The sequence below is a fragment of the Equus caballus genome, chromosome 6 (assembly GCF_041296265.1).
Source record: "Equus caballus isolate H_3958 breed thoroughbred chromosome 6, TB-T2T, whole genome shotgun sequence".
NCBI classification, from domain to species: Eukaryota; Metazoa; Chordata; class Mammalia; order Perissodactyla; family Equidae; genus Equus; species Equus caballus.
Window position 1 is genome coordinate 13,422,942 of NC_091689.1, and position 22,958 is coordinate 13,445,899.

A 22,958-nucleotide genomic window follows, 5' to 3' on the forward strand; every position below is an offset into this window, starting at 1 on the left:
GCTTCTCTGGAGAATTCCACCAAGCATTCAAAGAAGATTTAATACCTATCCTTCTCAAAATATTCCAAAAAATTGAAGGAGATGGAACACTTCCTGAGTCATTCTATGAGGCCAACATCATCCTGATACCAAAACTAGGCAAGGACAACACAAGGAAGGAAAGCTACAGGCCAATATTGCTGATGAACATAGATACAGAAACCCTCAACAAAATATTGGAAAACCAAAAACAGCAATATATTAAAAGGATCATATACCATGATCAAGTGGTATTTATACCAGGGATACTGGGATGGATCATCAGCCGCAAGTCAATCAGTGTGATATACCATATTAACAAAATGAGGCATAAAAATCCTATGATCATCTCAATGGATGCTTAGGCTCAATAGATGCAGAGAAAGCATTCGACAAGATCCAACATTCATTTATGATAAAAACTCTCAATAAAATGGGTATAGAAAGAAAGTACCTAAACATAATAAAGGCCATACATGACAAATCCATACTCAACATCATACTTAGCAGTGAAAAACTAAAAGCCATCCCTCTGACAACAGGAAGAAGACAAGGGTGCCCTCTCTCGCTACTCCTATTCAACATAGTACTGGAGGTTTTGGCCAGAGCAGTTAAACAAGGAAAAGAAACAAAAGGAATCCAAATTGAAAAGGAAGAAATGAATCTTGCTGTTTGCAGATGACATGATTCTATATAAAGAAAACCCTAAAGAACCCATCAGAAAACTATTAGAAATAATCAGCAACTACTGCAAAGTTGCAGGGTACAAAATCAACTTACAAAAATCATTTGCATTTCCATATTCGAATAACGAACTAACAGAAAGAGAACTCAAGAATACAATCCTATTTACAATTACAACATAAAGAATAAAATATCTAGGAATACATTTAACCAAAGAGGTAAAAGACTTATACACTGAAAACTGTAAGACATTACTGAAATAAATTGAAGAAGATATAAAGAAATGAAAAGATATTCCATGCTCATGGACTGGAAAAATAAACACAGTTAAAATGTCCATATTACCGAAAGCAATCTAAGATTAAATGCAATCCCAATCAGAATCCCCATGACATTCTTCACGGAATTAGAACAAAGAATCCTAAAATTTATATGGAACAACAAAAGACTCCGAATAAACAAAGCAATCCTGAAAAAAAAAGAACAAAGCTGGAGGCATCACAATCCCTGACTTTAAAATATACTACAAAGTTATAGTAATCAAAACAGCATGGTACTGGCATAAAAACAGACACACAGATCAAGGGATCAGAATCGAGAGCCCAGAAATAAACTCACACATCTATGGACAGGTAATTTTTGATGAAGGATCCAAGAACATACAACGGAGAAAGGAAAGTCTCTTTAATAAATGGTGTTGGGAAAACTGGAAAGTCACATGCAAAAGAATGAAAGTAGACCATTATATTGCACCATACACAAAAATTAACTCAAAATGGATTAAAGACTTGAATGTAAGACCTGAAACCATAAACTCCTAGAAGAAAATATAGGCAGTACACTCTTTGACACTGGTCTTAGCAGCATCCTTTCGAATACCATGTCTACTCAAGCAAGGGAAACAAAAAAAATTAACAAATGGGACTACATCAGATTAAAAAGCTTCTGCAAGGCAAAGGAAACTGTGAACAAAATGAAAAGACAACCCACCAAGTGGGAGAAAGTATTTGCAAATCATATATCTGACAAGGTGTTAATTTCCAAAATATATAAAGAAGTCATACACCTCAACAACAAAAAAGCAAACAACCAGATCAAAAAATAGGCAGAGGATATGAGAAGACATTTCTCCAAAGAAGATATACATGGGCAACAGACACATGAAAAGATGTTCAACATCACTAATTATTAGGGAAATGCAAATCCAAAACTATAATGAGATATCATCTTCCACCTGTCAGAATGGCTACAATTATCGAGACAAAAAATAAATATTGGAGAGGATGTGGAGGAAAGGGAACCCTTATACACTGCTGAGGGGAGTACAAACTGGTGCAGCCACTATGGAAAACAGTATGGAGAGTTCTCAAAAAATTAAAAATAGAAATACCATATGATCCAGCTATCCCACTACTGAGTATTTATCCAAACAACTTGAAATCAGTAATTCCAAAGAGATTTATGTACCCCTATGTTCACTGCAGCATTATTCACAATAGCCAAGATGGAGGGACCTTGAGGGTATGAGACAGAGAAAGTCCAATACTGCATGATTTCACTCATATGTAGAAGATAAACAAACACATGGATAAAGAAAACAGATTCGTAGTTACCAGAGGGGAAGGGGGCTCGAGGATGCATGAAAGGGGTAAAGGGGCACATATGTATGATAATGGATAAAAATTAGACTTCTGGTGCTAAGTATGTGCCATCTATACAGAAATTGATAGAAATGTACACTTGAAATTTCACAATGTTGTAAACTTTTATGATTTCATAAAATAATTGAAAAAAATTGTTTTTGAACAGTTATATAAAGCTCGTAAAGACAGATATTTATGACAGCCATGTTTATTCATTAATTAATTCATTTGTTTGAATTTAGAGTGTAGAATATAGTTTACCCAGAGAAGAGGGGATGGGAGGTTTGAAGAAGAAGAAATTTTATTTCAGCCTAACTCAGGAAAAGCTTATCTCCACGTATTTGGCACCATCGACATGCATTTACAACTCAACAAAATTTTAAAGACTCAGATGAAGGTGCTGGATGGTATCACAAACAGATAAACATTTCTTATACCCTTTGTAAAAAATTCCAAGGGCATTTTATACCGGAGTTCACTAGCTGTGTGCAGCTCACCTGTGGGCGTGCTTACCTTCACACTGACACTTCCTTGGAGTTTGAGCTGCAATCTGATCATGTCCACTTCTTCCATTGTGCAAAGCTGATTAAGCTCAGAAACTTTCTTGGACATCTCATCAATTGCCACTTCAATAGGATTCAGTTCTGTGCTCGATTGGCTTATGACTTGTATTCTCTTCTTCACATAAGGGAACAAGTGACTTGCTGCACAAAAGCAATACAAGACATTTAGAGGGAGAGGGTTAGTGAAGAGTCAAGGGTTCCCCATAGGCCAGATGATCTTGTATTTTTTCTTGGCACATAGCACATTCCATCCTGCACGTTTTCTGTGTACATGAGCTATTTTTTCTCCCACGTGCCGTGTTCTCCTACGTCTCTTAACTTTTATCCCAGCTACTTTCGCCTGGCATACTCTTCCACACTGCCCCTGCTGTGGCCTCATTCTCAAGGCAGGATTAAGACCTCCAGAGTCTCTAAACACTGGAAAGGTGATACCTTCCACTACAATTTGTAACTCAAATGAAAACTGCACTAAACCACAATAAATAATACCTAAATATATACTAAAGAGTATATATTATAATAGCTTTGTTCTAGACTTTTTTTTTATTACAAACATTCCGGAAGGTTACTGAAGGTGAATGTTTCCCGTAATTTGGATGTCACTGCAGTTCACGTGTCTATTGCATAATCCAGGATTGCTGAGCTCTCAAGACAGCTTAGGCACCACTCGTCCAGAATGCCCTTGCCCATCCTTCCTCTCAGTCTGCCTTTGGAGCCCCTCCCGTGTGTTCTCGTTTCATCTCTCATGCTGTGCTCAAATAAAATTTTTGCTTTACTTGGCTCCTTCTCCTACCAGACTGTGAGCACCTGGAGGGCAAGAATTGAATTTTATTTATTTGAATTGCCAGAACTGTGCCCAACACCTAGAGGCACTGATTAAATGCTGAATAAATGACAGGAAGACGAGCTCATAGAACAGATCTAGTAGTACAGGAAGTGGTATTGATCATCCTCTGCATTCATTGTACAGATGAGGAACCTGAATTCCAGGGTGGTTCAGAATCTTGCCTCAAAGCACACGATTCTGAGAGCTGCTATCCCTGAAGGAACTCAGGGTACCTCCAGGGAGAGAGGAGTGGTAAGTTGGGAGTGCCTTTCCCAAGACACCGACACCATGACCTTTACGACTGTAAGATCTAAAGGGAAGAGGTGTATAAAGTAGCTCTACTGACAATTTCCCTTCTGGTTGATTCCTCAAGGCCCTCTTGACAGAGAATAAAGAAGGGCAAGTCTCCTCTTCCTGGCAAACCTTTCCAACATAGCACATTGTGAGTACATGTCTGCCAGACTGGAATGTCTTGATATCCCCTAGTACAGCCTAACAAGGGAATGTGCATTGGCACCATCGCTCATGCGCAGCTGCTCGGCAGGCCGGCACCTACTTGTCAGGACCGTGCGCCGTTTGCACTGCTCCTCCACGCCACCATGCTTCTTGCCCGACAGCGTAAAGGGCGTCTCAAAGACAAAGCGGTTGATGTTGTGGTGCATTTCGAAATCAGTCTTCCGGTCCTCTATTTCCTTTTCCTCAAAGAAGGGCGTGACATAGGTCACCTGGATGTAGGCATATTTGGGGTCCAAATCCTTGGGGTTTACCTGTGTTACATTATAGTGAAAGAAGGAGTGGTGAGCCATAAGGTGTTCCTGACAGAAGCAGGAAGTTCTGTATTCCCCCCAGTTGGCATCCTGAGGGGGCTGTCTCTCTCCCCTTGGAGAGAAATGGGCATCGTATCATTTCGGAGCTGGGTGGGACCCCAGAAAGGGTACCTGGCTGGACTGTGGTGAAGCAGCCAAATGGTGGTGGAGGTAGGATTGGAGCCAGCTAATGAAGTAGCTGAAGCTCCTCGAAATGTAAGTACCTGGCTGTGTTATATTATTTAATCCTATTTTCTTTCCCTTCTGTAATGAATGTTCTCATCTTTGTCTAGAATACAAGCTTCTTGAGAGTGGAAATATATCTTTTTGTCCCTCTACAATTCAGCCACGTACCTAGACCCGGGCCAACAGCTCTGCACTTCTAATGTCAAGGGAGATTCCTGTCTATTTGGTGGATTACTGATGAACTATCACACAAATGCAAACATTTTTATTTGCAATTTCTCTAATTCATTCCTTTATCTGCAATAAATCATTTTATATAGTTTCTTTACTACTTCTGCTTTGGTGAATAGGCATGACAAATAGCTAGGAAGACAGGCTAGGGGCGGAGGGGGGGAGGAGGTCCCAAGAAAAGCCAGGATATTGCTCTTGTTTCCTTCCAGGTTGGAAGAGATGATTCACAGCCTCTTTCTCATGGTACTTTGAAGAAATTTCAAACTTCATCCAACTTTCTCCATGTGTCTTACCCATCCACTGCCTATCCAGTTCCAGAGATTTAAGGGAGCTCATGAACTTCCTTGTAATGCTGCTAATAATTACATGGTAAGATGAGGATAATTGCATCATTTTACAGATTAAAAAAAAATTGGAGATTCAGAGGGACCACCTAATTTCTCCAAGATGGGACACTAGCCGATAAGCGGTGTCAGGGTGGAATGAAGACTCCAGTTGTTCTGACATCACATCAGGCATTTTTCTCATCTCACTAGGAACTCTGTACTTTCTATTTAGGAGTGCCACCATGGCAGTGCCTCTAGTTTTGTCCACCATTATGGGAGAAGGGATTGTGCCTTTCAAGCTAAGGAGGAGAATGATGAACACATTTGTAACAACTTCTGCCTAGACCCAGCAATCTCATGGCCAGACCATTGTGAATACCAACTTTATAAGAGGACAAGGGAAAAAAGACCTCTTTTGTGGTCCAGTAGAGGCCTATACAATTGGGCACCAACTAGCTTTTCTGGCTCCATCTTCTGCCACATTCTTCTTTCCAATCTGTGTCTCAAAGACCTGCCCTTCTCTAAACATTCTCCCTTTCATTCCTCCTTGTCACTGCATATGCAGGGCTTCTCAGAATGTCTTATGTTTCCAGAAAACACCTTCTCACCTCGCAATTCCCAGCTCAAACATCACCTCCTCTGTGAAGCACTGTCCAGCCAAGAATGAGCTGTTCGGGGAGCCCTCTGCCCTGAGCTTTCCTTGTATGACTTGGCATGTCTCCCGTGGTACTTGGACGCACTCTATTTAATTGCTGTTTGCACACATCCTTCTCTTTTTAGCCCCAGGTGATCTCTGTGACCTCTGGAAGGAAAAGACTGTGTGCGCCCCAGCTCCTAGTTCTGGGCCTGGCATGCAGTAGGTGCTTAACAGAGGCTGGCTGAATGAATGAAAGTGTATTAGAAGATTCTGAGTAATCTCATTAGAGGATGTAAGCCTTTGCTTTCTGGAACCATGAGGAGGTTAACTGGATGTTCACAGGTTAATGCGATGTAAGTGGCAAGTCTGCTACTATCACAGAGGATAATTTCAAAATTGGTATGACTCAGAAAGACCTCTATGACCAAATAAATACTTTTTGCTGCTTCCTCCAAGTCCAATATTGGGCCCAATCACTTTAACCCTTTGGTTGTAATTCAAATGCAAATAACCTATAGGAAAAGTAGAGAATTTAGTAAGTTGTCTCTAAGATTACCTAAAAGTACTCAAATAAACACACATAATGTTTCTGACCCCCCCCAAAAAAAAATCACTAGTCAACCAACCAATAAACAAACAGGTAAAACATCCAAAATAGTTTAGGTAGTTTACTTTGCGTGGTCAGGCAGAAAGTGAAAATTTTAGTAAATGTAGCTAAAAAATAAATGTAGTTAAAAAATAAAAAAAAGCCGATTCTTTGCACTTGCATGAATATTGATTCTCCTCTACCTTGTTGGAGTCCTGGATTATCTTCACGTTGTCTGCTCCGAATTTATCTGCATAGAGCTTCAGCAGTCTTTGGGAAATCTCAGAGAGACCTGTCAGTTTAGGCTCTTTATAAATATACTCTTTACCTTCTTCTTCTTCAAAAAACCCCTATGGAAGACACATAATGGACCACCGATTTTATTAGAGGACTCCAATCGCAAATCACAAACACAACAAAAGCCATTTACTTAAACAATATATCCAGTCTGTTGGTTGTCATCCAAGGCATTGATTAGCACCCTCTGCAATCAAAATCAAAGAAAGATCCAGTGAAGAAAACAAAATATCATGTTAGAATCAGTCATTGATGTAAGTATTTCCTACGCAGGCCAAAGAATCTCATGAAATATCTTGCACGTCTTTTCACTCTTTGTAGAAATGAATGGTAATACCTGCTTGCATATATTTTGGGGGAAGAATGCCCTCATGTGGCAGCCTGGGGTAGAACGTAGAGTCTGGAGTAAATTTTGGCATTTTTCAAAGAGCAGTAATGATTTTTAATAAGGTCTTCACGAGTCTTTGAAACTAACAAAGGAAACACTGTACGCCATGGAACGCTATCTAACGAGCTGATACGCGTCCTACATCATTTCAGACGAAACGTTGAACACATAACAGAAATTACATGTGGTATGCTTCCAAGTACTATTATTGCTAAAATTACATTAATCCGTCTTCAGGTGGCTGAGGTAACTTGGCTATATGCAAAGTCATTATTCAATTTCCTTTACTAATAGATCTTTTACATTCTTGCAAAGCTAGACCTTATAGGATCGAAAATAGTAACCTTGCCATCGTTTTTATGCCATAGGAGCAAGTAGGTTTTAGTCTCTATTAATTTGCTTGTCCGGTCTGAAACAGGGGGAAGGGAAGATCCCATGATCTGAGGATAACTATGTGAGGCAATCTTTTTAGTTCCTTCTCTTTAAGAGAGACAGAACGTTTTTCCTGTGGAATACATGTCGCCCCAGAATACTCGACTAAGTCTGGAGTTAGGAATGCACTTGTCTCTCATTTCTTGTAACTACCGAATTTGCCTCAAGGACATGGCTTTTGAGGGCTGAGTGAAGATACTGGAGGTCACAAAGAATCTTAGCTGTATTCTTCTTGTTTATCATTTTTGAGTATTTTAAAAAATATTCATTATATGTAAAAAAATGTATAAAATGTTCCATTGCTGTATTTTTCACAGCTAATGTGAGGCAATCTAAGAATAGTGATTAAAACACGTCTGTGTGGTCCTTTACACTTGTAAAGCACTTTCACCCATGTAAATGTGGTCATCCTGAGCAGCATACTTTGTGTCATCAGTGAGCTGTAACAGTACATTTGTGGAAGCCAAGGCACATTTTCCGACACAGGTCTTGTCAAGCAGGTAATTGCCTGTTTCCTTGTGCATCTCCCTAATTGACTCTGGGCTTTTTAAAGGCAGGAAAGTGTCTTGTTGAACACTGAGTGTCCAGTATTTAGCACAGTGTCTGGTCTTTAGGGGGATGTCCCTCCACATTTGTTGAATGAATAGATAGATAAATGAAATAGTTCTTAGTGGACATACATCTTAAAAAGGTACATTTGCACAAGTTATAACTAGAAAAGATTCCATTGTTTTTAATAAAGACATGTTTATTGAATCTTTTCTTTGAGAAGTGTTCAAGACCAAACAGCTGATTATGAGGACCTTGAGCCTAAACTACGTAAAGAAAAAAGTGACGTGTGATGTTGAAAGCAAGAAAAGCAGCTCCCTATTGTTCCTCTAGACTTTGTAGGGGTAGTAAGGTCTGGCGCCGTTCCCACATGACTTCCAGCTTGCTATGTTTTTTCTCTTACTGTCTTTGTAGAGTTTTGTCTGATTCAAGGTCAGAAGTGAGTGGCTAAAATTGACAGACTGACACATCACAAAAATAAGACTTCTGAGACCATCAGCCGGAATCCCCACAGGGCAACAGCTAAAGCAACATTTACAACTTCCATTTCAATGAGAAAAATCTCTCCAAGTCCCAGGAAAAGATTCTCTCATCATGGTGTGGGAAACTAGCACAAAGAGACATTTTCACTGTGGATTTTTTCCCCTAACAAATTTCTGAATCCAGAGTTAGCAGGAAAGGAGTGGTGGGAAGCACGATTTCACTGACATGACTATGACCTTTATGGCCTTCGTCATGACCTATGACTTTCTTTCATCCCTACTCCTTGGTCTGGAGGATGGGAAACAGTACAGACTCAGAAATCTATTGGGAAGCCCCGAGGACACCACCTGGTACACAATAGGCCCTTGGTGGGTGTTAGCTACAATGAGGATGATGACAATAATAAAGAAAAAAATTCTATGTCAATAAAGCAACTTGAGTTCCAGCTAACATGCAGGGAAATGGCTTAACTGAGTTTTGAGCACTTAAAATACATATCTTCAGCTTCTCTTGCATGGGAACTATACTTTTCTTATCATAAAAGGTCTGTTGATGCTCATTTCAACATTTTGGTAAGTGATTGATCAGAAAGAAACCGTGATTAGAATTTATTTAGTATTTATTTATAGAGCATGGAGATAGAAACCTATTGAGACTCTTATAAAATGGGTATAAAGGAGCTGGAGGAGCAGAATAAAAAGTATTTAATCTGCTGTCTGCCAGGGATGGTATAAGAGCTTTTGAAGCCAGAAAAAAGGCAGCTCTGAAAAGGTTTGGAAGGTGTGCTTACCTTTTTACCCAGGGAAGCCTTCACAGCAAAGCCCACTGAGCCACAGGACTTAACTACCTTAAGGAGGGTTTCAATTTCAGCTCTGTCTATGAAATAAAGGGTTTATAGAGACACAGGTGGTGAAAACCCAGGGCAATTTCTCTTTTGCTTTAGCCCAAAGATGATGAGTAGACTGCCTTTCAAGGTAACAGGAAATGTGACCTGTGTATTTTCCTTGCTAGTTTGATTTTTTTAAAAAACGTCATTTTACGTGGCAATAAACACTCCGGTCTATTGTGTTCAGGAAATAGCACATGTTCTAGTTAAACAAGGATTTTCAGTCAGTAGATTTAACATGCATGAATTATGAAACTTTAAGGCAACAGATTATGATAAAAATGTACTGCTTTATGGTCATTTATTCTGACAATGAAAATCACTGACTCTTTCTTAGAAGTTTTTGCAGGTACTTCAGAATCTTGCCATGCCCCTGGGTCATTATTGGGATGTCAAATATAAATGCCCCTGCTCTTATATTTGACTAATTCAAAGTTCACAAATAAAGGAATGCATTCAGAGAGGAATCTAGTGTATAAAAGATGGGTCAGAAAGTATTAAAAATAGGCTAAATGTTAAGAGAAGAAAAACTACAAGAAGGCAGAGAAATGGTTCCACATAAATATGAACTCAAATATATATGGTCTATATCAGTGACCTTCATATAGGTGGGGAGCCAGAAGGGTGTATCACATCCCAAAATGGAGATGGTGGTTTTTCCAACCACACATGCACCTTCCCTCCTCCCCAATCCCTTTTCTATCAAGATTCTGAGATGCATCTACACCTGCGAAGGCATGATTGAAAATCACAGAATCTACATCCTTTGGTGAATAAAAGAAAATTCCCCCAGGTCTTTCACTTAATTCATTCCAGGGGCATCTGATCTTTAAGTTATGCAATGGGCATTCACTCGCTTGCTTTCATGCTAAATACCAGAGCCTAAGGATTTCATTGATTACAGTTGATGTTTGATCATCACTGCTGTTTCATTGCTCTGGAAATGAATACTTCAGGGACACTGTGGGGGATGCTTTATATAGGTTACGCTGTGTGAAATTTTCATAGTCAATGATGCCAGGTGTTGCTTTAGAAAATTCATGCTATGCAAGACTTGCATTTTTAAAGTTTCTGCCGTGAAAGAACAGTTTGCAACTTGTTTTTAGTGTCTGGCTCATTGCAGACATAATATTAACTACTCTAGCCAATACTGTAAAATGAAAGCACTAGACCACATGGGACACTAAAAGATTGACCCAAAGGCTGTTGCCGAGGCAAAGAACCTATTGCATATTATATTTCCATAGTCTTTGTAACATGATTGCAAGACATGTCAATTTGGATATTAAAAGTGAATTTTACAGGGACGTAAAGTACCATCATGAAAATGAAATAATTTCTGACCATGAGGATTATGCTAATGAAGTAGTCAAGACTATCTTAGATCTTCGGAACCTTCATTCTGCACAAATCTATTTGGCATTTCTTTATCAAGTGTGAAGTGAAATGCACTGTGTGCTCCTGCTGAATGCAATAGTTCACACTCTCCATTTGGTGTCTTGAGACAGGTATTTGAATATCATTTGAACAATGATGACTGAGGCTCTAAATTGCTGCTTATCAGGACAACCTCCATTAGTTCTCCTTGTTCAAAAGCGGCTGGCGTTTGAGCTTATAGAGTACCATGCTTAGGTATGTACTTGAGTCTACAGATTTAACAAGACACTTTGCCTTTGAAGCTCAGGTTGGAATTTTTAATAAAGGACAACTGAGACTACTGGCAGCATTAAAACCAAAAGCCAGGTGCACAATCGGTACACTTTATTGAGGAATCTGTAAAAAGAACAAAGTTAGGTCATTTGAATGTAGCTCTCCCCCTTCCTTCCCCATTGCCCCCTCAGTCTATTTAGTAGAGGATTTTTGAAGTATTCTTTTAGTAGATGAGTTAAGGACCCATGACCCCAAATTTATAAATGAAGGTAGAAAATACTGACATGGTATGGACGTGGGAAGGGATTTAAAGAATTACAAAAAAGTATGTACTGGTCAGACAAACAGACCTGAATGTGGACCATGTGTGGATACTGAAAGAATTTGTCTTTCCAGTGTAATCAACTATAATTATGTTGAACTACATGAAGTCGCCATTTTTGTAAATAAAAAAATGGTTGGACATGGGCAATTTCAAATGGTTCAAAATAACACAAAGAAAATTCTGTGTCACAGAGCTGTAGTTACGGACGTGTTATTACTGCCTTGGCTTGTCCTTCGAATTTCTTACATCGCTTCTTTCTGCATCTCTGGAGACTTAACCTGACTACTGGGTAAAGTGGGTAAAAATTTAGTTTCAGGACCTTGGGAAGGTGCTTGTCAAAGGCCAGCAGTCCAACTTTTGAAATTCTGACCACCATGCTCTTCTTAATCAGCTGCAACTCATAGTGGCTTCAAACGAATCTCCAATGCTGAGTCTACTTTATATATATTTCAAATATGTGGTGCCCATGTTTACCTGTGTGTTTATGTATGTGCGTTTGTGTGTGTGTATGCAGGTTTTCAAACTCCACCTATCTTTGAGCAGAAAGATAATATATATGAAAAATAAAGGATACATTTTTGTAATTCAGATAACTGGAATATACACAATTTAGTTCAAGAAATGCAGGATGACTCTGAAATGAATGCAAGCAGGATTATCTCACCTTTGTACCCAATGTTGATTTGCACAAAACAGTTAAGGTTCAGTAAAACCATTGGGAGGGAAGTGTGAGCATTATTAGAACATGCAAATAGCGAGAGGGACAGAACTTACCACAGCCTGGAACCATCAAGACCAAAAGAAGAAAAGAGTAAACATCTGCATTAAAATCTAGTCGGAAAGCAGCATGATTTGTTTCCACCTGTTTAGGAGCCAGTATCTTAGATATTGGTTGGAATAACCTTCAGTAGGCAACCTGGTTTTCATGACCAGAGTGTTAATGGCGGCCCATGATATTTTGTTGGAAAGATCACCTGAAGGGTTGTAGACTCAGATCTGGGTTAGCTGAGTGCACATCTTGTGGGCTACGCTGTGCTGCTCCATTAGCCTGTGGCCATTCCCTGGAAACCTTGTCCTTCCCCTACAATCTCTCCACTCCCACATCCCCTTCCTGATAGGGTTTTCTGCCATTTTTTTGGGCTAAAGTTTCACCAAGCTCAAAAATGTTTATTTTCCATTTATTGTTGACTTTCAAGATATTTTCTTTTCTTCCTCCTCCTCTCCTGCAGATTCCCACGTTTCTCTTTCCCCAAAATACTCTATCACTTTACATAGTTCAGATTCTTTTCTGGGGACTCCCAAATGTCTAAAGTCAGCTTCTTTCTGTAGATTGTCTCCCCACATCTTTGTTCTGCACACCACTAGCTTTCACTGTGTGCAACAGGGCCTTTCATGAGGGGCTTAAGAAAAGGAAATGAGAGGGCCTACAGCCAGTCCAACTGCGAAAATAAAAGAATGGAATGTTTATCCACAAGAGCAATAGTCTGAAATATGTCTGCTGAAATGTAAGAGTGTTATAAGTCTTCTGAAAAGAAAGAGGGAGGTGCCTGGGTTTATCTCACTTAAAGCATGGCTCAGAGACATTTAGAATTAATATATAATACGTTCACTTTACTTTTAGGCCAATCCTATAGCTAGCTCATACATTTAATCTTGTTTGTTGCTTATGCGGAAAGCTGAGAAAGATAACTTTAAAAGTTATATTGACCTGCAATATAGGAAACAAAATAACTGTATAGGTTCTGCTCAGAAGTAGCTACAGTTACAAAGTAGGAGAAAAGAAAAAGCATGATCGTAAAGTCAAAAGTTCATGGCTCTGATATGGTGGAGCCCCTGGGAATGTTTTATTTCCTAGAATGCTATGAACTTCATTTCCTAAAACATCTTCAATTTAATTTCACTTTAACATACGACGCAAACCTATCGTCAGCTATTTTGAGGTTAGCTGAGAAGAAAAGGATGCTGAAAAAGAAATGCCCTCTTTCTCCAAGAAGTTAGAAATCACTGGTTTGACTCGATCTGTGTTAAGATCATGGAGTTCTCTGCCCATTTGTTTCTCAATTTAGTGTATTCCTATGGACAAATAGACAGACTCTCATATCCAGAGAAACGCCCAAATATCCCCAGACACACCCACACCCCCTTAATCCTTTGGTACATATAATTAGATGGCTCATAAAAAATGATAGATAAAATTCAATTGTTCAACAGAATTTATAGGCCACGTGGCTTCTCGTGAACTTACCTGCCCATAAAATGCCACACGATAGTAGCGGCCAAACAGCCGTTTCTCTGAGTTCACCACCTCTGCCACTTTCAAATAGGACCGATGAATGTCGTAGTAGAGATCTGACAATTTCTGAAATCATAAATCGAAGGGTTTCGTGAAGATGACACTGACATAAAAAATAGGGATTTTCCACTTTTGAAAATAGTAAATAATCAACCGATTTAAAGTAGGATATTTTAACTAACTTCTGGGTTTAGAAAACGTACTTTGAAGTCTCTCTGCTTCTCAAAGACGGCAATGATGGGCTTGTTGACTTCCGCGATGAGTTCATACCTCTCAGACTTCCAAAGAAACTCCACACACATGTACAGCTGCTCCACCAGGATATTCTGCAAATCCCAAAACCAAGGCAAAATTGTACATGATTAATATTGTAGCTCATCCTTGAAACTGAGTTTCAAAACTGTTGCATTGCCTCTCTCATTGTGGGAGTTTTGTGTTTCCTATCTTTGTTACTGGCTTTTACATCCGTCCAGCAAGCGACTGTGGCATCATCTTGGATTCTTCCCTTTCCCTCACGACCATCATTGGTCCCTTAAACTTGCTGATTTAAATCTATAAAATGTCTTCAGGTCTGTCCAGTTCTTTCCATCCCCACTGTCACTGACTTAGGTCAATCCCCTACAATAGTCTTCTAGCTAATCTGTTTTCCCACTCCAGTTAGCCTTATGTCTTGCTTTCCAGCAACATTTCTTTCTAAAATGTAAATCTGATCATGAGATCACCACCGCTCTAAACCTTTGAGGGAACTCCAGTGTCTATCAACTGCTGGCCAAACTCTCCAGCACGGCATTAAAGGAGCTCCACAGTCAGGCACCAGCCTCCCTTTCTGTGCCCTCTCTTTCAGCATCCTGCCATGGACTTCGTAGTTTGGCCATGTTGTACCATACCACTCCATTCTTAGGATGCTTTCTCATCTCCACACTTTTGTCTGCGTTGTGGCTGCAACTTTAAGAACGTTATTTTCTCATTTGACACCTTCAAGTCCTATCAAATGTCAAGAACCAGTGCAAAAGACTAGAGAGCTTTTATTGACGTCCCATTCATCTCCATTCCAACTGCTTTCATGTAAAAAATTGTTCCCCTTTCAATTGCAGCCATATATGATGCCTAGATTTTTAGTTACTGGATCTTAGACTGGCTACTCCTCACCCTGAAGGAAGTTTGTCTTTCTCTAGATTCTAAACTCTTTGAGAGAGCTAGAATTATGCCTTATTTAACTTTGTCTCCCACCCTTAACTCAATGCCTCACATACAGTAGTCGTTTAATAAACCGTCAACTGAATCAGATTATACTCTCTAAGGTAAGAGGATAGTACTGTTGGAATGTTTTCAATAACGTCTTTTAAGAAAAGATTCTTAAACATTATTAGAAATAGTTAATATAAATATGTAGTTACATTTACTGTTGATTTGCAACAAACACTAAATTAACATAGAACCATATGTAAAGTTTCATTAAAATCTACCCCCAAATTTCCTTTCTGTATCCTTTTGTTCAATCTATGTAATATTATGATTTTTAAATATTTATTTTATGAAATATTTTATTTACTTGATGAGGGGAGCTCTATTTTCTTCACAAGATTTGTTGTTCAGTAATTCCCAGCAGAAAGCTGCTTCTTTTCATTAATGAAAAATAACCACGGTTTGCATACCAGAAGGTTTTCTGCAGAAACTAGTGAGCCTTTCTCTTCAAGTGTATTTGTAAATACACTTTCTAATGCATTAAAAAAAGCTGTGGCCAGCTCACAAAATTTTCAGCATCCCTTACCACATTTACCAAAGGCCTGGAGATTTTACATCTTAGAGAAGAGCTGATCATATATATTTGGGTTCATCTTAAAGAAATAAAGTTTAGTTTAAATTTTCATTGAAAATTATGCTTTATCAATGGAATCTGATATCTATCAATCTTAGCTTAATTTCAGCCTGCATTTCGTTTTGTCTAAATCATATAATAGAGCAACTTTATTTGATTTCTGAATAAGATTTTCTCTCTCCTATTTAGCTTAATATTACAATTCCATGCATCATTTTACTCAACTACTGTAGGCTAGATCATTTTGGTCTAACCTCATTGTATGGTGTGTCTTGCATTCCCGAATCCTCTTTCATTGCTCCTTCCTCTTTAATATTTGGTGTAATGCTCAGGAAAGCCGGCCAGCCCATGGAGAACATGCCTTGAGAGGGCCAAACAAAAGGCAACATTATTATTTGAGCCAAATCTCACTTGGATTAGATAATGCTTTTCTTCACGACATTACAAGTGGTAGTATTATAAAGCTCACACAAGGTGGTTAGATTATGACTGTTGATAAATACTGTCTGCCAGGAAACCAATGCTCCCCTTTTAAATTCATCTCATTTTCAGGTGACCCATTTTCTATAAGAAGCTGGCATGGGATTATGGACAGAACACAGGATTTGTGGATAGATATAACTCCGATGTTGTGGATGAATTAACCTCTTTGAGACTGTTTCCCTCATTTGTTAAACCGGAGACATTAATCTCTATCTCAAAGGATGTCGAAAGGATTCAAAACACTAATATTTGAGGAAACACCTGGTATTATCAGTACATTATAAAGACAATACTCAATACTCACTAACTTTCACTCTTTTGTGTTATCTAGAAACCTCGAATTTTCTAAGCACCTTGGCCACCAAGATAGAAAAAAGTACAGCTTTGCAGATATATATGGAAACAGTTGATAATGAGAGTGTCCCCAGAGGTGGGCTCTGATCTGAATGGCGGGGAATATGAGTGGTTAGGAGCACGGCCTGGAGTGACAGACCAGCTGTGGAACTTTGGCCCCATCACAAGGTAACCACAAGCTCTGGGCCAGGTCGTTTAACTTCTCTTGGTTTTCCTGTAACAGGAGCACCTCACTCACAGACTCTTTATTGGCAACTAACTGAGACGTTGCGGCTACAGAGTGTAGGGCAGTGCCTCCCCTGGAGCAAGAGCTTTTTAAGTTATAGCTAATACTCTTGCGGATGTTTCCATTTTAATAATCAGATCATCAGCTACGTGACTAAATCTACACCCCCCAAACACGCTAGACATTATAATTATAATAATGATTGCAACCTAATCCTTGCATTACAAAATTCTACTTTCCTACTTTTTTAATAGCAATATTAATTCTGTAATTAAACATATTAAAATATATGAGAATTGATTATAGCAGAAAAAGTCATGACATACTTCTTGCAGGATATTATGGCTGTATTTTCTAGAGTCACCTATATTTGCCTATATTCTTATCATGCACACATTGTAGTGAAGGGATGGTTCACCTCTCCAACTTAGAAACATCATAACATAAAGTATAGTGAGGACTTCAAAGACATGACAATGCGCTTCAGATATATGCCAATGGATATGAATATACAATGTGAATATATAATCATAAATGATCACCTTCCTTAATTTGAAGTTTACCAAACAAATACATCCTCTTCACAGTGGGTATGTTCTATTCCAATATTACTTTAGGTCTAAAAATGGGTATGTAAAAATTCTTGAATATTAAAGGTTTACACAACATTCTGGGATATAAGTTTCTACCACCTCTCAAACTGACACTTAGTTTTACCAGTTTTCTTCAATTTTGTATTGAGTTAGAATTTGATATAGTCTTTATGGAACTGTATGGTATCTAATGATGATAAAAAAATAGATGGAGAGGAAGGGCATGTTAAGTAAAACAATGATGATTTTGATGACTTGCATAGAACAATAAGGCTACATAGGAAGTGTGGAACTGAGCAAGAAGATCCTTGAATTTTAGCGTGGATGTCGCCATGATGCCAGGTCTGGTCACTTCTCCAAGGCCCTCAAGTGAGTGACCTCACTGTCTCACAGTTCACTCAGGTCATTTGGTTCAAATGTCTTATTTGCAAAACCCACTGAGATTCTTTAGAAAATATATATGTACTTAAAGGAATAAGGGGCCAATTATGTTTCCAAACTATTCTAACTAAAGTCCTTTGACCTTTTGTTTAGCTATTTTGATCTTAATATCTAAAGATTTGTTTCTGTTGTTCATACATTGAGTTTCCCACCGCATTTTAAAAGTTAAGATAGTGTTATCAAATATATTACAGCTCACAAACTTCGAGTTTGAACAAACTTTTGCAAGAGAATATAGATTAAACATATTAACTATATGGTCACATTTTTTACAAAGAGTAATTCTTTAGTTACTGTTACAAAATCTTTTTTATCAGACACTAAAGATGGAATATTTTTAATTAAAGGCAATCCATACTGTAAATTATTATGTTGCAAACTGTCGGAATCAGCTTATGCTTTTAAAAAGGGAAATGAAATACGCTGATTATAAGTAAAGTCCTGTATATATAGCCAATGTCTCCATTTTTGCATCCCTTATTTTGAATAAACAGTTTTATTCCATTTCAAAATTAAAATGGATTTCTCTTGCAATTTTAAACAGTTCATCAATTCAGAAGAAAATCCCACAGGCAGACCAGCATGCAAATTGGCAGCAAAATATGGCCACAACTCATAATAATGTGGGATAAGATGCAGCTCTATCTTCTGAGAATTTTTCAGTAATCTAAACTTCATAAATTTTGGATGTATGGGATTTCCGATGGTGGGAACTTCGGGTTTTTACAGAGTAAGTTATGTAGGTCTGAAAGAGTTTTCGCTTCTAGGAATACATCTCAGAAAGTTTTATTAAAGTAAAATTTAAGCAGCAACTTGATTTCCTCTGCACTGTTACATGGGGGTAAGGGAAACTGGTGAGATCACTCACTTCCTCCACCGGGAGTTGTTAGTAATGGGTTGTTATCACAGGGGTGGATGTCCTCCGGGAGCAGGGATGCTGTGCAAATCTTTTCCATTTTCCAATAACCTATGGTAGTGCAAGATGAGGTTAGGACATTGCTACAAGTCTGTGTTAAAACAAGCTTATGAAACTACAAATTGTTAACCAAGGAAGCATTCTCATGTTGAACTAAGAAGGTGACCATCCAGTTAGGCTTGTGCATCAAATAAACATGATAATAGCATGAAAAAGAAAGTTAAAACTTAAAAGTACAGCATAATTAGAACTATCTCTGAACATTAATGTTGCTTAATAAAACAACAGAGATTAATAAAATCTAAAATTAACACATGAATTTTAAGTTAGGTTTCAACGTGCTGCTTTCTAGACTTTTCTCCCAGCACACTATCATCTTACCCTTTCTTTTTAGGTACTCTGCGATGAGGGCAGCTATATGGATGTAACACATAGCAGCCTGTAATAAAAAAGAAAACAGCTTCAGAGGAAGACACATCGTAGATGTTACTATTTATCTAATTAGGACTAATCTTCCAAAGTGAGTCAGCATTCCATGTCAGAATACGTGGAGGAATCCTTTTAAGGATAGAACTAAAAATAAGAGTCAATTAGATTTCCAAAAAGTTCACAATCAAGAATAAAATGCATATTTGGGAGATTTTTGGTTTGTTTTTCTTGATGTAGTTTACAGGTGGGTGAATGAGCTGGACCGAAGAATTTTCTCATAGAATTATCTTCCTTTGTTAATATCTAAGTCTCTATCCTTTTCAATCCACAGTTCTCTTAACAAGAAAAATATCAACTGATATAAAATGATATAAAGTTGATATAGTTGATATAAAGTTGATATAAAAACTATATATATAGTTGATATAAAGATATAACACATATATATATCAGCTATATCAACTAAATTGGAAATAAAAATAAGCTCCCTTCTTTTTCTACCTTCAGTAATGACCCCTCTTTGAATTTCTATTGCCCTTAAAATGGTTGCCTCAGAAGGTGGCACTTGATTGAATAGCGTGACCTAATGTAACGTGTGTGCTTCCCTGAAACCAGAGTATACGGACGATACTTTATTTTTCTCTAACATCTCCTATAAAGCCTTGAACATTGCTGAACACAACTCGAACTGAACTGTTGAAGATTCCAAATGACTTCAGCTCTTTCCTTTTGAAGTTCTGTGCAGGAATTTCACCATTTTCAGGGTGGTCCAAGGGACCTTGGGGTTTCTCATTCTTGTCTTTCACAAATTGCTTTCAAACGAGGCCTCTAGTCAACTTTATTTCCATTCCGGAGTCTCTGATCTACCACATGCATTTAGAAGGGCTTCAGGTTTTAGAACTACCCTTGATAAGTTAATCTCTTCCCCACAGGGGCATATTTCTGAGGATAAGGCAGAACTTCCCATTTAGTGTACGGAAGCCACTCGGGTCCTGTGAATCCCTGCATATAAATCCACCACTGTTTAAACAGACACAACAGTCAGTTATTGATTTATAACTTTCACAAAGTGGATTCTCCTCACCTGGCTCTCAGGAGCGTTCATTTTTCCATCGCCAGTTAAGCCTCGCTGCACATGAGGACAGATTAACCCAACCTGAGCTTACTCACCATGGGGGCAAGCTTCGCCCTCCAACTCCAATTGCAGGGAAGAAGTTTTAAAACAGAACATTAACTCATTCAACTATCAATTTCTAGACACCCTTACAACCATCCTCCCTATTTACCATTTAGTTCTGCATTGCACGCCCTACAATGACAGTTGCCACTTCCAACTCTGGCCTTTAGTTGAGGTCATTTATGTGGAGTCAGAAATCCTTAAATCCTACATGCAAACTTAATGCACTAAATATATAATTAGGTCATATCTAGATTAGAAATTATGGTAACTTTTTATGTTCCTGCTGCCAAGGAAAATCCAATTGTGCTGCTAACGAGGACAATGCTGATGGAGAAGGACCCAGCCTTTGCTAATCACCTCGGATAAGTCTCCATTTCTCGCATGAATCTTGGCCATGCTTTCCAGCCAGGTCCTCCGTAGCTCGGGGGTGCTTGCGTAGGAGTTTGCCAGGCTGTACTGGAGATCCACCAGCATCTCGGGGTCCTTCTCATGCTCCTTCATCTGAGCCGTGGCCATCAAAACAGTCCTGATACGTTTAGTCAGATCTTTCACCTCTGCTGGGAAATTGCTGTTCTTTGGAAAAGAGAGAGCCTGAGTCATTATCTGTTTCGAATTCATAAGTTAATTTACTTCGAGTTATGCTATTAATTATGGCTTGGCATCACAGGTTGGTGAATTTTATGCATTGTTCATAAATGTGTACATTCTTTACATATGCACTCTACGTATTGGGATTGCGGTTATAAACATTTGAAAATAAGAGTTGTTGTTGACTCTATTCTTTTGTCTTCTAGCCGACTTTCTTCTAGTAATAGCATCCTGATTGTCCTTTGAGATGCTCTCCTCCCTGGCTCTAGTTCATGTGATTTGAATGGGTCTGCTTCAGTCCCGGGTACCAAGGGTAGCACACGATACTGGCCTGGCCAGTCACATTCTTTGATCCCCCCTGACCACGGTGATTGGTTTAGGGATGGGTACATCATACAAGTTTGGGTCAAAGAGATTCAGTTCTGGGACTTTAATTGGCACTAGAGAGCAAGGTGCTTTTTTCACTCAAAGAATGCTACCAGTGTCCTCAGAATTTCTGAGAGGGTAAGCTCATGGGGAGAGCCTACCTGGAAATGAAGTAAACAAAGGAAAGATGAACTGAGAGACAGAAAGAGAGGCAAAAATAGAGGCAGTAGTGGGATGTGATCCAAAAACATTATTTTGATCCCTGGGTTCAGCCATGCCTGAAGCTAGACTCTACCCTTGGACTTTTCAGTATAATGACTAAAGGTGAAGTCTTTAGAAAGTTCTAAACGAAAGATAACATGAATTTGACCAAGAATGGGATTATGAGAGAATGACCCTATTTCTGGATACCTGTGGTTAGTTTTCTTGTTACATACCATTTAACCCCACATCTTGGAAATTCCACTTAACAGATTATATGCTGAAAGTGTAAGAGCTGATGACCAATTTAAACAAGCAAACTCAATGTAACTACTCCAAGTGTCAATCAACAAGATACGGAATTTGTGTTTTTTTAATGATTTTGCCATCTCACAAAAAGAATCCGGTTTGGTTTATTCCTAATTCTTTAAAAAAGCCCACACAGCATTTCTTACTTTCATTTGCTTGTCTCCATTAGCAAAATTATTGGCAATTGCCAGCGAATGTTGAAACCGAGAGCCTCCAATGCCAGCATCAGCTATTAGCTGGCTTACGGCCTTGATGAGCTGCAAGAGAAAAGACAATGGAACCTTCAAAGTAAGTAACTCAAAAGAAATAGTTTTAAAGAAATCCACGGGATTGGACGAATCTATCATTAGCTTCTCTCTTAGGCCCAATGAATGACATCTTTATGTATTAAATCTTCAGAAGTCCATGTAATCTAGGGCTTTTCTTATAATTTTAAATACTTAAGGAAGGTTGGAGGAATCTTAAGATGCCTTGAAGAAAGAAATTTATGCATTCAATATCTGGTGGGATTTGGCATCCTAGAGACAACCATGGTTTCCTGATTGTGTATTTCAGATAATTTTATTCCCCGGCAGAGGAAAGGACAAGTGCAAGTGAAATTATGGGCTTGGCTGATTTCTGCCCGGCTGCCCTCTTCCTATGAACCAGAACTGAGTGTGATGGACATCTTTAAGGAGGAATCTGGAGGAGGAGTTGGTAACCGGCAGCCCTGGGGACAGTAGGTGTTCACCAATGCTGAAACAGACGAGTGCTTTTAACAACAACATTAATGAAACTTGGCAGCACTTACTTGTAAGTGGGACCGGACAATTGACTTCTGCTTGTTAAATTCAAAATTCTTCCTCATGAAAAAGTACAGAAGTGCTGATGCTTCTGTCTGAGTTGACCGTGACCTGTGATTGCAGCATTTTAGGACTTCATAGCAGAATGATCCACACAGGTCGGCTGGCCCTTGAAAGAACGCTGAAGGAAACTATGGAAATGGAAGCACCAGTGAAGTGAGAAATATTCCTTATTTTGTTCTATTCATTCTCCTATCTTAAAATTCCTTAGAACAAAATCTTTCTTCTTTCTTTGTTTAACTTAGTCTTTTTCTTCCTTTTGCAAGTGGAAGAGGTTATAATTTTATTTATTAAAGTCTATGTTAGTATTTCTCTTTTTTTCCTAGAAATAATCATTTTCTATGTTGTAAGTATCCCTTACATCAATAACTGAATGAGAACTTGGACATATTTTCTCTTCAC

The 22,958-nt window shown here is 38.6% G+C and overlaps 1 protein-coding gene across 25 annotated transcripts in view; it reads right to left on the minus strand.

The window, feature by feature from the left end:
* DOCK10 (dedicator of cytokinesis 10) overlaps positions 1–22,958 on the minus strand; it is a 264,121-nt gene that overhangs the window by 11,134 nt on the left and 230,029 nt on the right. For 20 of the 25 annotated variants that reach the window (XM_070270519.1, XM_070270522.1, XM_070270521.1 and 17 more), the window contains exons 43-53: positions 22,505–22,687; positions 21,861–21,971; positions 20,608–20,823; positions 19,023–19,080; positions 18,594–18,692; positions 15,883–15,989; positions 14,013–14,135; positions 13,762–13,875; positions 6,710–6,856; positions 4,291–4,501; positions 2,859–3,049 (exon numbers count right to left, since the gene is read on the minus strand). In XM_070270519.1, coding sequence (XP_070126620.1) covers positions 2,859–3,049; positions 4,291–4,501; positions 6,710–6,856; positions 13,762–13,875; positions 14,013–14,135; positions 15,883–15,989; positions 18,594–18,692; positions 19,023–19,080; positions 20,608–20,823; positions 21,861–21,971; positions 22,505–22,687 — 1,560 coding nt within the window. Of the gene's footprint in view, positions 1–2,858; positions 3,050–4,290; positions 4,502–6,709; positions 6,857–12,136; positions 12,297–13,761; positions 13,876–14,012; positions 14,136–15,882; positions 15,990–18,593; positions 18,693–19,022; positions 19,081–20,607; positions 20,824–21,860; positions 21,972–22,504; positions 22,688–22,958 lie in introns of those variants that run through there. The other 5 variants (XM_070270525.1, XM_070270524.1, XM_070270523.1 and 2 more) reach the window with 2 other exon arrangements.